General features: G+C 43.9%; 1 protein-coding gene across 1 annotated transcript; it reads right to left on the bottom strand.

Annotated features, from left to right (window-relative positions):
* Positions 1-2,023: 2,023 nt before the first annotated feature.
* Positions 2,024-6,808, bottom strand: CCN3 (cellular communication network factor 3). The gene is made up of 6 exons (XM_040433055.1): positions 6,677-6,808; positions 5,011-5,230; positions 4,167-4,418; positions 3,618-3,823; positions 2,376-2,772; positions 2,024-2,225 (listed from the first exon to the last, which is right to left on the bottom strand). The coding sequence occupies exons 1-5, from the start codon at positions 6,734-6,736 to the stop codon at positions 2,476-2,478; spliced, it is 1,035 nt and encodes a 344-aa protein (XP_040288989.1). The 5' UTR covers positions 6,737-6,808; the 3' UTR covers positions 2,024-2,225; positions 2,376-2,475.
* Positions 6,809-15,875: the final 9,067 nt, after the last annotated feature.

Raw genomic sequence — 15,875 nt, 5'->3', positions numbered from 1 at the left:
TCATAGAAATATTTATGCCTCTTCTGTGTTTTGGGCCCACTCCTGATTTTGGCTTACAAATACTGATGCAAAAATACTGACTGTGTGAAAGAGGCTTTAGAGACTGTCCAGACTGCTTCCGCGATTGTGGCGTGGTTTTCCCCTCGTCTAATCCATCCAGTCTAGTTTCCTACAGTCAAGTTCTGCCAAAAAACCACCTGATCACTGTACCCTAAAGGGACGATTTGTATTGGTTCACATCACACATGATATAAAAGGAATACAAAAAACACCATACAATAGTAGCTCATATAACATCTGATTTATTAGAAAAAATAGAAATTTTCCTTTACATAATATTTAGACGTAAAATAAAAAATTTTCTCCAATAAAACATCAAGCTGCTTTATAAATATGAAGAATCGGCTGAAAACACACAACGGCTATTTACATGTCCAAGCGCTCAGTCTGGTGTATGCCACTAAGGAGACGCAGCACATATCACCGTATGTAGCCCTCCAAAAAGGACTAAGATTACAGGAGAACATGCTCCAAAAATTCCTGAATACGCGAATATCATCACTACAGAGACAACTCCACCTATAGAAGTCTACTAATATGTGGTCTAATACAGGGATGGGCAAACTGCCGCTTTCCAGCTGTTGTAAAACTATAAATCCCATCATGCCCTGCTGTAGGCAGACTGGGCATACTGGGAGTTGTAGTTTTACAACAGCTGGAGAGCCGCAGTTTGCCCATCCCTGGTCTAATACATTCTGTGTTACATCTGGGAAAGCTGGGTGACAACCAACAGTTCCGTCATTGCAGCTTCCACAGGGTGGTCACTCAGCTTCCCCAGATACCGTAATATCAAATCAAGTATTCCTTATTCGTATATAACTAGAAAGTCCTGTCTTTAAGTATCCAAGAAAAGGAGGATGACAACCCCAGTGAGACCTGTAATAACAGCCATATTGGTTGTCATCCAGCTGACGAGGACATATATACAGGTGATTGCTCTGACTTTAGGTGGAGTTTACACAGATAAATACCGTAATATTTCATGATATAAAGAGGACCTGTCATCTCTCCTGACCTGTCTGTTCTAGTAAATATGATATAATTCGGGATTATAATGACTTATAACTCTGCATTCTATTGTTCCTTTGTTATTCATCCTAGAAATGTATGTGTAAATTGACAACTCAGTGGTACCAGTGAAGGATGTCCAATCAGCGCTAACAGTATCACGCTGTGCGAGGACGCATCCCTTGGACAGGGGGAAGGGTAGCACTCAGTTATCACTGTAGTCATACATTTCCAGGAGGAATAGCATAATGCAGAGTTTGAAAACAATATATATAGGCTCCAATATTGTTATATATATTTTTTTTTGCTGAAATTTACTAAAACAGACATCTTAAGAAAGCTGTTATATCCTCTTTAAATCTTTGTCACACAATCGAAAGTCTATTGTGTGTTTTCACCAGCCAGGTAGCAATCCAGACATTCTTAATATTTAGCAACAATATACAATAATTTACAGTATTTACAAGCAACAAGAACAGTCCATAAATCACTAATCTTATAAAACATTATATAAAAGTGTCATAATAAAAAAATACACAATAAAAAGTTCATTAGGCTCTTCAAGATCAGAGAGCCGATCTTTTCCCTCTGTAGCGCTATTATTTCTTATCCCGTCATCCGATACTTTCTGCAGCCTAAGGCCTCTTGAACACAAACGTTGTGTGGCCGTATTGCATACGGCGGGTCCGCAATACACGGGCACCGGGCCATGTGCACCCCGCATAACAGATGCAGATCCATTCACTTGAATGGGTCCGCAATCACAGAGATGCGGAACGGAACCCCATGGAACCACTACGTAGTGCTTCCATGGTGTTAATGTCCGTACATCTGCACCACAAAAAAATAGAACATGTTTTATTTTTTGCGGTGCGGACGGATCACGGACCCATTCAAGTTGAATGGGTCTCGATCCGTCCCGGCCTCCGCACGGATGTTGCCCGTGCATTGGGGACTGCAAATTGCGGTCCCCAATGCACAACGTTCATGTGCGAGGGGCCTAAAACAAGTCTGTGCAGCCTGGAGGGGCACTGTACTGTACGGCAGGTGCAACTTCTGTCACCACTATAGCACATGAAGCCATAGGTAATAAAAGTCATGGTGCAAAGGAAACGACACATCCTGCGGAACATACAAGGCAGTGAGAAAATAAGTAACTACTGCAGGGATGGCCAACCTGAGGCTCTCCAGATGTTGCAAAACTACAACTCCCAGCATGCCCAGACTGCCAACAGCTATCAGCCTACAGCAGGGCATGGTGGGAATTGTAGTTTTACAACAGCTGGAGAGCCACAGGTTGGCCATGCCTGAACTACTGAGTCTGCAAAGGTGGGAAATAATAATCACACCACAAGGGTGCAAATACTGCTGTGAAGATCGACCTTAAAGTCCCATAATAAGTAAAAACTAATATCTTCTCGGGCTGGGGAACTTGGCGTTGTCAATCTGGAGGAGGCTGGTGTCCCGGGGACAGTTATTATGACAGACGCATGTGTTAATGAACATCACTGGTTTCTTCATTATTCTGTAATTAGGACAGAGGAACTCCACCTGGGCAGTCCTAGTGCTGTGGGGGGTGCAGCATCGCCCATCAGTGCATCCACCACAGAATTTGGGTTTGTAGCTGTGTACACTGACACAGTTGTTATCTTCAAAATGGATGGCTTTCTCGGATTTCTTCACTCTCACGCATCTTTTCCCCTTCTGAAGAGAAAAAAAGGATAAAAACTTGAACACACAGGATACTTTCACAATGCATGTATAAAATAGATCACTATATACGTCAGTATGATAAAGCTGACAATCTAAGCTTTAAAACAAGACAGGGATTGTAGGACTAAGGCTACTTTCACACTTGCGTTGTTGTTTTCCAGTATTGAGATCCGGCAGAGGATCTCAATACCGTAAAAAAAACAATTCCGTTTTGTCCCCATGCATTCTGAATGGAAAGAGATCTGTTCACCCATTGACTTTCAATGTATTTAGTGACGGATCTGTTTTTTTTTCCATTTTGATTTCACACAGCCGCATCCTACGGAAAGGATGCATCCTGATGTGCAAAATAAAAACGGATCTGTTTAATTGCGGTATTGAGATCCTCTGCCGAATCTCAATACTGGAATTACAAACACAAGTGTGAAAGTAGCCAGAGATAGAGCCTATACAGTAGAAGTGATGGCTAACCTCCGGCACACCAGCTGTGGTGAAACTACGACTCCCAGCATGCTCCATTGATTTCTATGGAGTTCTGAGAACAGCCAAGCAAGTGTACATCTTGGGCGTTGTACTTTTACCACAGCTGAAGTGTCGGAGGTCAGCCATCACAGGCCTATAGAAACCAGTCGGGAGTAAAATCTGCAGGTATATAAAGCTCTCACTTCACCTGGATGTATTTCAGGTTGATATCTCTAGCTGCTATGCAGCCTGAGCTACAACCATCAGAAGCAAGGACGTATGAAGTTCTTCCTAGCCATATCTCATATCATGGAGAGGACAAAAAGATCTGAGCTTTATCCATCTCATGTCAAGGTGAATACATGAATAGATACCTTTTCTATGAGTCCCTCGGTCTCTTCATCACATGGTCGCACTATACACAGGCGGATCTGTTTCTGCATTTCACAGCGGCGATTACGATTCGTCACCCTGTATGAGTGTCCCATGCCACACGTCTTAGAGCACGCGCTCCACTCCGTCGTCTGCTCTATACAGTTGGCGCCCATATCTACTCCAAACGTGGCCTCAGGTCTATAAGCTGAACAAATACAAAAAATTATTATTGTAATTATTATAATAATAATAATTATTATTATGTTTGATATCAGGAATGTGCAATTTTCTGTGACCACTGTTTTATGACGTTAGTAATGTGAAAGTCCCATCGCAGCGAATGGAGCCGCGCATGTGCGATAGATAGATAGAACGATCCTCACCCCTTCAGTGAAATATAAGCTGTTAGGGGCGGTTTGTTGACTTTTGGGTGGACCTATCTGCTGTAGATCCCCCCTGTCCTTCTAGGATACTTGATCTGCTTAATTTTTTTAAAATGTTTTTTGAACATCTCTAAAATAAATCATATATGTAGACTTATATCTTACCAGCCATAGCGAAGCCTCCGAAGGCCACTTCTTCTTTCGAGTCGCACACCCACTTCTCACAGCATTCCCCGGGGACGGTTACTTTTCTTGGGAAGGGACAATCAGGCCCTGGGAGCTGTAGGTCCAGGTTACATCTAGGAACACATCCAATCTGTCCATCCTGACATCTACAGTGGTATTTGCAGCTCGGTTGGAAGCTTTCGCCGTTGTTGTACAGGGCCCCGTTGAACATGCATTTACCTCCTTCCAGTGCTAATGTGAGAAGATGATAAAAAGAATTACCGACCTGATGGAGAAAAACAGCAGCACGTCTATCCCTGTAATTTATAAGAGAGCACTAAGCTGAGGGGACTAATAAAAGCGGATTCTCCTGGAAACCATGACTTATACTCAAGAGCTGCATTCAAAATTCTGCTGGCTGGTAACTGGTTAAGGCACTTATAGGATATTCAGATGTACAGAGGCCGTATCTCCCACAATGCATCACAGCAGAACAGTCTCGGCACGAACACTAATAGGGGATAGATATTAGATTAGTGGGGTCCAACTGCTGGGACCCCCACTGAACACATAACAGCACTAAGCCATCAAGGGTTGCTGTGAGATGTGCGTTCATGCCATCAAGTGGGAAGCAAGCAGAGATGTCGGTGCAGCTCTGGATGTGAATGGAGTCCTAAATGGGTGTACCCAATGTACTTAGTGAGAAGACACAATAATGGAGGCCTAGTAAAGACTAAGCCATGGGTGCCAATGGGCAATAATACATATATTTTTTTTTTATTGCATACAGATATAACACGCGTATATAGCGCCAGCCCTTTGCCGTTTTCCGCCCTGCACTTACCCCTGCATATGCCCACGTCACTCTGTGGCTCTGCACTGAAGTCACAGTACAAGCCCAGGTCCTCTTGACATGGCAGCACCTCGGAGCAGATCTCTTCTTGCTGCCTGGCACACACTGGACAGCAGGCACAGCCGTCCAGCACAACTGGCACATCGGGAGCACAGTTTGGCGGTTCCTCCGGGCACGTTCCACACTGTGCTGGGCATTTCTGACAGACCACCTGCAGGAAAAAGAGAGAGAATTTACATATAGGGTTCAACATCTGCATGCCAACATATATGTGTAGAAATATGACGCCCTCCCCTAGGCCAATGCAGCTCGGTGAGGCAGCGCTCTCCTGGATTTCAGGCTAATTGGCCTTTGGCCCACTGATACATGGTAGCGAGCAACAGCTGTGTGAAAGTAAAGCCTACTGCACACAACTGCATTTTTTGTTATCCGTGTCTCATTTCTATGGGTCCGCAAAAAAAAAAGGATGCCTCTGTGCGTCCGGGCCACAAATGATAGAAGCTGCCCTATTCTTGTCCGTTTTATGGACATGAATAGGCTTTTTTACAAAGGTTTCCCATGAAACCTCGATTTGCTGGATCGCAAAACGGATATAGTCGTGTTCAGGAGGCCCTAACCTTTATCTTCAGGGTGCTATTACACGTGCAGCACCTGGGACTACACTTTTGTTTCAGGTGCCAAGGTGCCAACTAGCGGGAACTGCAGTGTGGTATAAGTAATAGCCCTGTTGGGGTAAAAACACACACAGGCAAAAACCCGCCTGCCCATGGGAGCCAATGGCCACTCTATTTTGAAGGTAATACCTCAGTTTTATTCAAAATGTATTCTGTCATTGTCATGTGTTTTCTGCAATATGTGTAAAGGCTCTATAACACAGGGACGGGGGTGAAGAGATTTATCAAAATTAGTGTAAAGTAGAACTGGCTTAGTTGCCCATAGCAACCAATCAGATTCCACCTTACATTTTTTCAGAGTTGCTTTGGAAAATGAAAGGTGGAATCTTATTGGTTGCTATGGACAACTAAGCCATTTTTCCTTTACACCAGTTTTGATAAATCTCCCCCACAGTTTACTGCTAATTGCAGATTATTCGGAGCAAGGACATGTGGTAAAACCACGTGACTTTTTTTTCTGATGAGGTTTTTCCAGTGGCTCCTCAAAAATGCTGCATGAAAGCCCAGCCTCGCAGTTTAAAAAGAATAAATAAATGTCTCGTTCTCTGACAGCAAGTAGAGTTCTTGAAAAATGAACTGTAATGGAACACAAAGGGGGGTAAGATTCAGGACAACTGTATAAAAGAAGAAATTGCCGTGGTTGTCCATAGCGACCAATGACAGCTAAGCTTTCATTTGTCACCAGTAGAATAAGAAATGAAAGCTGTGTTGTGATTGGTTGCTATGAGCAACAAAGACAGTAGATCTTTTAAACCGTTTTATAAATCTCTCCCATAGTATTAGTACATTTCAATGATTAAGCTGTGGTAGAGGGAAGTCTGAATACTCTGCATATTTATGTACTTATGGACCCCAAATATACACCCTAATATAAGACAATAGAGTGAAAAACTCAAAAATAACTAAAATAGACAAAAAAATCGGGAAAAAAACCAAAATATTAAAATAGCCCCCTGTTCAGTCTGCAGCATACAATGACTTACTGTGTGAAGGAGCAGGAATGTGCACAGGGCAGGGAGCAGGCTGCGTCCACACATCATCATCTCAGCAGAGATTTGCAGGTTTCCTGCTTCAGAGGATTAGAATTCTGTGTTCTTCATTCGCCTTCGCCCTGCTCTTATATAGGGCACTGCTACGGCCGGTGCCATCCTATTGGTTGCGCTTCTTGGGATGGGCGATGACGATTCCCAAATACTTTCCTCCCACTGCCTTTCCCTACGGAATCCCTGGGTTATGGACACTAGATGGCAATGTAATAGTTTTCCGGAGGAAAGAAAAGACATGTAATTCTTGTGAGAAGGAATGTGTTTTCCATCCCACTCATGGAACTGATTTGTGTCAGAGGAGCCGATTACTCATCTGCGCCTGAGGAATGTCTCCTATAACCACATCTCAAGACGTCTCGCATAGTCTGAAGGGACGTGCGGGCGCAATCTAATGCACTCCCTGTTAGGGATGAGCGAATGGACTTCCGATGAAACATCCGAACTCGATTTCCATAAAACTTCATTCTAAAACTGTACGGAGCAGGAGCTCCGTACAGTATTAGAATGTATTGGCTCCGATGAGACCGAGCCCATACATTGGAACCGAACCCGAGTTCGGGAAATGTTTTTTTACAGTACAAATTAATTTATGAAGTTATTACCCAAAGTCTTGCGAGACTTCGCAAAGCAATAACTTCGGCTCATCGGAGCCAATACATTCTAATACTGTACGGAGCTCCTGCTCTGTTCAGTATTAGAACGAAGTTTTATGCGAATCGACTTCTCCCCGTGGTGGCTGATACTGTTATGTAAGAGCATTCTGACTTATAGCCAGGAAGATGTCCTCGTTTGAAAGGAAACTGGTCATGTTGAACATGGTATCTGAGGTGCAGGCAGCAGGTTACAGAGCAGGAGGAGCTGAGCAGATTGATATATAGATTTATGAGAAAAGATTCAGTAAAACTTGTATTTCATTCATTTAAATTACTGCTCATTCTTGGCTTTGAAGTCCATGAGACGGTCCTATCAGTGATTGACAGCCTTCTCTCTATGAGGGGGCGGTCCTATCAGTGATTGACAGCTATCTCTGTCTTAGAGTGAAGGCTGTCAATCACTGATAGGACCTCCTCCTCATAGAGGGAAGGCTGTCAGTCACTGATAGGACCTCCTCCTCATAGACGGAAGGCTGTCAATCACTGATAGGACCTCCTCCTCATAGAGGGAAGGCTGTCAATCACTGATAGGACCTCCTCCTCATAGAGGGAAGGCTGTCAGTCACTGATAGGACCTCCTCCTCATAGAGGGAAGGCTGTCAGTCACTGATAGGACCTCCTCCTCATAGACGGAAGGCTGTCAGTCACTGATAGGACCTCCTCAGAGGGAAGGCTGTCAATCACTAATAGAACCTCCTCCTCATAGAGGGAAGGCTGTCAGTCACTGATAGGACCTCCTCCTCAGAGGGAAGGCTGTCAATCACTGATAGGACTGTCTCATCATAGAGGGAAGGCTGTCAATCACTGATAGGACCACCTCCTCATAGATGGAAGGCTGTCAGTCACTGATAGGACCTCCTCCTCATAGAGGGAAGGCTGTCAATCACTGATAGGACCTCCCCCTGGACTTCAAAGCCAAGAATGAGAAGGAATTTACATTAATGAAATGCAAGTTTTGCTGAATCTTTTCCCACAAAACTATATATCAATCTGCTCAGCTCATCCAGCTCTTTAACATGCTGCCTACAAATTAGGCTACTTTCACACTAGTGTTTTTTGCGGATCCGTCATGGATCTGCAAAAACGCTTCCGTTACAATAATTCAACCGCATGCATCCATCATGAACGTATCCAGTTGTATTATGTTTTCTATAGCCATGAAAATGGATCCGTCCCCAATTGAATTTCAATGGTGTTCAAGACGGATCCGTTTTCTATTGTGCCAGATTGTGTCAGAGAAAACTGATCCATCCCCATTGACTTACATTGTGTGCCAGGACAGATCCGTTTGGCTCCGCTTCGTCAGGCGGACAGCAAAAAGCTGCAAGCAGCGTTTTGGTGTCCGCCTCCAGAGCGGAATGGTGACTGAACGGAGGCAAACTGATGCATTCTGAGCGGATCCTTTTCCATTCAGAATGCATTAGGGCAAAACTGATCCATTTTGGACCGCTTGTGAGAGCCCCGAATAGATCTTACGAAAGGAATGCCAAAACGCTAGTATGAAAGTAGCCTTACTTTGCAATTTCATACTGACAAGGATATTAAGGATATTAAACATTGGGTAATGATGGTCCATCTACTGTGCAGGTCCATCTAATCTGCTGGTCCATACAAGTCAATTACTGTAAAAGTCTGCTCCATCAGGTCTGCAGGTTCATCTAATGTGCATGTACAGACATGTCCACCCTTAACATTGACTTTAATTTCTCAAAAAAGAAATGTCATACTATATGAAGACATGTTAGAAAAAAAACTCTGGACAGGCTGCTATCCACATGACAAGCACTAGTTGACTACATATACAGTCAGGTCCATAAATATTGGGACATCAACACAATTCTAACATTTTTGGCTCTATACACCACCACAATGGATTTGAAATGAAACGAACAAGATGTGCTTTAACTGCAGACTGTCAGCTTAAATTTGAGGGTATTTACATCCAAATCAGGTAAACGGTGTAGGAATTACAACAGTTTGCATATGTGCCTCCCACTTGTTAAGGGACCAAAAGTAATGGGACAATTGGCTTCTCAGCTGTTTTATGGCCAGGTGTGTGTTATTCCCTCATTATCCCAATTACAATGGGCAGATAAAAGGTCCAGAGGTCATTTCAAGTGTGCTGTTTGCATTTGGAATCTGTTGCTGTCAACTCTCAAGATGAGATCCAAAGAGCTGTCACTATCAGTGAAGCAAGCCATCATTAGGCTGAAAAAACAGAAAGATAGCAAAAACATTAGGCGTGGCCAAAACAACTGTTTGGAACATTATTAAATAGAAGAAACGCATCGGTGAGCTCAGCAACACCAAAAGAACCGGAAGACCACGGAAAACAACTGTGGTGGATGACCGAAGAATTCTTTCCCTGGTGAAGAAAACACCCTTCACAACAGTTGGCCAGATCAAGAACACTCTGTATATGTGTGTCAAAGTCAACAATCAAGAGAAGACTTTACCAGAGTGAATACAGAGGGTTCACCACAATATGTAAACCATTGGTGAGCCTCAAACACAGGAAGGCCAGATTAGAGTTTGCCAAACGACATCTAAAAAAGCCTTCACAATTCTGGAACAACATCCTATGGACAGATGAGACCAAGGTCAACTTGTACCAGAGTGATGGGAAGAGAAGAGTATGGAGAAGGAAAGGAACTGCTCATGATCCTAAGCATACCACCTCATCAGTGAAGCATGGTGGTGGAAGTGTCATGGCGTGGGAATGTATGGCTGCCAATGGAACTGGTTCTCTTGTATTTATTGATGATGTGACTACTAAGCATACCGCAAAAGCAACCAAAGAGTTTTTTAAGGGAAAGAAGTGGAATGTTATGCAATGGCCAAGTCAATCACCTGACCTGAATCCGATTGAGCATGCATTTCACTTGCTGAAGACAAAACTGAAGGGAAAATGCCCCAAGAACAAGCAGGAACTGAAGACAGTTGCAGTAGAGGCCTGGCAGAGTATCACCAGGGATGAAACCCAGCGTCTGGTGATGTCTATGCGTTCCAGACTTCAGGCTGTAATTGACTGCAAAGGATTTGCAACCAAGTATTAAAAAGTGAAAGTTTGATTTATGATTATTATTCTGTCCCATTACTTTTGGTCCCTTAACAAGTGGGAGGCACATATGCAAACTGTTGTAATTCCTACACCGTTCAACTGATTTGGATGTAAATACCCTCAAATTAAAGCTGACAGTCTGCAGTTAAAGCACATCTTGTTAGTTTCATTTCAAATCCATTGTGGTGGTGTATAGAGCCAAAAATGTTAGAATTGTGTCAATGTCCCAATATTTATGGACCTGACTGTAGATACATATAGCATAGACATCTCGTGACAGAGTATCGCAAAATCATGTTTTTTTATGTTGAGCCAAGAACAAATGTTAAGAGGGACATACTGTATCTGTACATGTAGTCTATTTAGAAGTTTCCATTCCTATTATGCTGATATATTGCACAGCATTAATAAATTTGCTTCCTTTTACCACTTTGACTCGATTTCTAGACACTTTATATAAACTGTCAAGAAAGATGTACAAAAAAACCCCCGCTCATTCAATGTAATTCTGTACCTCAAGCAAACACCACATTGAGGCCAATTTTTGTGGAGAAAATGATAATCTAGGAAAATGTTTAGCATTTGAAAGGAATCTGGAGTAGATGCTGTAAAGCCATAGAGCAATAGAGAAACTTGTGGCAAATATTTCAATGATGGGATTGAGCTCAGGACCATCAATGACTCACCAACAATTTTGCCAATTTCCAGATTTTCAACCTTAGGCCTCCTGCACATGAAAGTAGGTGTTCCGTTTCCGTATTGCGGACCACATATGTGGATCCGCAATAAACGGACACCCTTCCGTGTGCATTCCGCATCACGGATGCGGACCCATTCACTTGAATGGGTCCTCAAATCTGGAAATGCGGAACGGAAGCACCGAACGTATCCCTATGAAAGCACTACAGGGTTCCGTTCCGCAAAAAGATAGAATTTGCTCTATCTTTTTGCGGAACGGGCGGATCACGGACCCATTCAAGTTGAATGGGTCTGGATCCGTCCCGGAGGCCGCACGAACGTTCTCCGTGCATTGGGGACCGGAAATTGCGGTCCCCAATGCACGGAACGGAACACATACGTTTGTGTGCAGGAGGCCTTATTCAAAAGCCTGGTTTGCTTTCTTTTTTATAAAAAAAAAAGTCCTATCATGAAAAATAAGTTCACTCAAGAAAGAAGGCTTCCAACCTATTCTCCAACCACCCTAGCCAGAAGGCTCTACGAGGTTAAAGGACACAAGGCTCCCCCTCTTAGGTACACCCATCCATGCTCCAGTTGGGGTGCTGGCATCACCCAGAGCGCAATTATTTAGGTTTGACTCACTCAGAAGGGGAGTAGGCTTGCAAGGGAACTGAAAACCTGAGGGCTACTTTCTCAGGACATCAGAAGCTACATCCAATAAGAACTACTCAGGGACGGTTTGGCCATAGACCTTACAGGAAAATTTTCCGGTGGGCTGGTGCCCAGGGGGCCACCCAAGTCCTCCTCTCTGCCGCTGGCTGGGTACATAATGATCACTTGACAGTAATTAATGCTCTGAGAATCAGGTACTCATGTACTCCACCAGCGACCGCACATGCCCTCCTTAATTCAACTGCTGTCGCCCGCACCTCACCCTAAGCCCCCTGCTCCATAGACAACTGAAGAAGGAGGACAGAAGATGGTAACTATTGATGGCCACTATAGAGGTCCAGCTTTTGGGGCAGTATATTGTGCTACACTGGTTTATTTGGTTCTGCTGGGATGGTATTTTGCACTATGGTATTGTTGACCCTGCCTACTTGTGTTGCTGTACCTTCTGTTAATTTGGACCTGCCTACAATATGGGGTCACTTTTTTTTTTTTCCAGGGCCACTTTAAGTTCTCAGTCCGCCCCTAGAACTACTCAATAAAAGTGATCACATGGTAAAAAACACAAGTAGATGAGAGCCATGAGATTATGGCTGGAACATCTAACCAGAATTCAAAAAATTCCTAGATGTTAAACCTAGCTAGAAGACCTAGTCGGGGAAAAATAGGATGTTGTGCTCAGTAATGTAGGGCACCTCCTGAGCACCACCTTAGGGGCAATTTTACCATAAAGCTATCAAATCCCTAACGATTATTATTATTTATAAAGATATAAACCCAGAGGTCCACCTGGGCTGCTATGTGCCGACTTCCTAGTACCTCTTGGCAAATGCTCAAGCGCTTATCCCATCAGTATACTTTGAAATTTCTGTGTTTGTAGCCAACGCGTTCGATTTCCCGTACAAATAGAGACTCCACCATATCGACTTCCCAGCATCCTTACTTGAGCTTTTGAATTTGTTATGTACAGTATTTATTCATCCAAACATCTGTAACCTATACCAAGCTCAGAATTATGCTTCTAAAATGTAGTAAGGGAGCATTTTGCCAGTTGTACTCAGCATACCACGGGGACTGAGGTCATAGCTCCTCGTTCCGTGTACTGAGCTGTTTCCCTTAGCAATTTAATCATACTTCCCATTCTAGGAGACTTGCATGCCAGGGATAACAAATGCTTTCAAAGTGAAATATTTTGGTTGCTTTGACTTTTCCATTACTCTAAGTAGATATTATAAACCCCCTTTGGAGCCACAGACAGCGGTTTGCTTGTCCAGAAGCCCGCGCACTGACTTTCCAGCTAAGCAATCTCAATTAACTCGGCTTCCTGACTTCAGATACAGGAGCGACTGAGTTCTAGTTAAAATAAGCTGCAGTAACTGGTGTCTGTGCTGAAAACATTTCCTAATGGGATTTACGTGCAAATACTAAATGCCATGGTAAAAGGTGGAACAGGATTTATCAATACCGTCGCAGGAAGAATTTGTGAGTAAAAAACTGTATTAAATTTGCACAAGCGATTAATATTAATTCATTACATGTGCAGATTTTATGTGTCATCAAAAATTTTATCTGCCAGTTAAAATCACATAGTAACACATCTTTTCTTCTCATCTGTTTTTATTTTCTGATTACAGATATTTTTATTCTATTATGGGGGCGGCCATCTTGCCTGAGCTGTTCCTACATAGCATTAAAAAAATTATTTACGGCACAATGGACAGGAGGAACCTCACTGACTTCTATGGGAGAGTTTTCTAGGAATAGATAAGCTCTGACAATCACCTATTGTAAATGGTGGATCCTGTCTTATCTATACATATAGGTGGTATCATTACAGGCAGGATTAGAATGATGGATAAGCAGATAACTGCAGTAAAGTGATCTGTACAGACCAAAATGTGGCGCCAATTATTAGGCTTAATGGCCAGTGCAAAAACTGCAGAATGTTATGATTTTTTATTTTTTATTTAGATATTGACATGGAAAATTTAAAATAACAGCACCAAAAATTCTTTAAAATTATGTTAAACATAAAAACATGATTCAAACAATTATTCATTTTCTAAGGAGACGTTCCCTTTAAATTTAACAAGGACTGACCGCTGTAAATGTGAAATTCTATTTTCATATAATGACATATTGTATATTACAGTTAAAAATAATTAACATATTTATTGTAATTTATTAATACATATTTTAATATAAAATGAGCACTATCTATGGAATAGCGGTATTAGCAGACCGTATCAGTCTGTATAACAAATGATGAAATAATTAAGTCCTCCAATGGCATGGGAAAACCCTTTTAAGGATGCAGCCAATGTTTGCCTTAAAGAGGTATTCCCATCTGAGACAATCGGGGCATATTGCTAGGACATGCCCCCATTGTCTGATAGGTGCGGGTTCCACCATTGGGACCTGCACCTACACCGAGAATAGAGTGGGGAAGGTGGGGGCCGGCCACCACCAAGCGCTATCCCCGTAGTAGTGAATGGGAGCGCACCGCTCTTGCACGGCCACCGCTCCCATTCATTTCTATGGGGGCGACAGAAATAGCCAGCACTCGGCTATTTTCGGCGGCCCCATAGAAATGAATGGAGGGCAGCTGCCCATGCGCAGTGGCCCTCCATAACTTTCGGGGCTTCGTTCTCACATACATGTATGGACACCTGATTTTTTATTTTTTTTGCAGGATGATTAAATAATGCAATTTAATAGCATGGTTTTGGAGAATATATATCGTAGAGGGATTGTTCACCCCCGGGGGCCTTTCGGGCAGACCCTCCAACATGGTCAGACTTGTACAGGAAATCATAGGTACGTGCGTCTTGTCCCTGGATCATGTGACAGATGGGAATATGTCACTGCTACCGCCAGTCATTGGCTGCAGTGTCCACGTGAGCCGCGTCAAACTGGATGTTGATGTGGGGAGACCTGAGAGCTGCAGCAGCGGTGGGGAAGCACAGAAGCCAGAACTCAGCCGGGATCAGGTAAAGATGATTACCTTCACGAGTCCATTCATATTGAAGGGTCTGTCCGAAAGACCCCTTTAATTGCCCTTACTTTGTTAGAGACTGGGACCTGCAGAGGTTCCTCTAGTATTCTGGTTGACCAGTCTGTACTTGGGTATATGAGCATCTACAGTCAGTGGCGTGCCTGGAAAGGGGGTTGCAGGGGGTGCCAGAAGCAATGAGCGCTTCCATCAATACAGATGGAAGCGCTCATTGCTGGAGCGCTGACGCCCACATACCGCGGCGGGGCACGGGAGTGCATAGTTCCCTGCCCCGCCGCCGATCACCATAGGCTTCAGGACTAGTAGGCCTGAGGCCTATGCAGTAGTGAAATGTCGACACAGACGTGCGTGATGACGTCATTGCGCGCGCCTGTGCCGGGACGCAGCTGCACAGTGAAGTGTGCGCGCCGTCCTCTCCTCTGCAAGCGCAGGTGAGTATTTAGCTTTTATTACTATGGGATTACTATGTGGGGGAAAATTATTATGGGAGGGATTACAATGTGGGGGGAAAATTACTATATGGGGGAAGTGTGGGGGAAATTACTGTGGGGGGGCAGTGTGGGGGAAACTACTGTGGGGGGCAGTGTGGGGGAAATTACTGTGGGGGGCAGTGTGGGGGAAATTACTGTGGGGGGGAAATTACTGTGGGGGGGGGCAGTGTGGGGGAAACTACTGTGGGGGGGAAATTACTGGGTGGGGGGGCAGTGTGGGGAAAACTACTGTGGGGGGGAAATTACTGGGTGGGGGGGCAGTGTGGGGAAAACTACTGTGTGTGGGGCAGTATGGGGGAAATTACTGTGTGGGGGGCATGGTGGGGGAAACTACTGTGTGGGGACAGTGTGGGGGAAATTACTATATGGGGGTAGTGTGGGGGAAGATAGTCATACACACACATCTGTCTCCTTAGTAGGATTGCTAGAACAGATTTGGTTTGATATTGGAAAGGTCCATCGTAGATCAGAGAAGCAAAAGTAGCCCCTTCTCTAATGCCTTAGGCCTCATTCACACGGCCGTTGTTTGGGTCCGCATCCGAGCCGCTGTTTTTGCGGCTCGGATGCGGAC

Source organism: Bufo bufo, chromosome 5 (assembly GCF_905171765.1).
Source record: "Bufo bufo chromosome 5, aBufBuf1.1, whole genome shotgun sequence".
Taxonomy (NCBI): Eukaryota; Metazoa; Chordata; class Amphibia; order Anura; family Bufonidae; genus Bufo; species Bufo bufo.
This window is presented reverse-complemented; position numbering and strand designations above follow the sequence as displayed.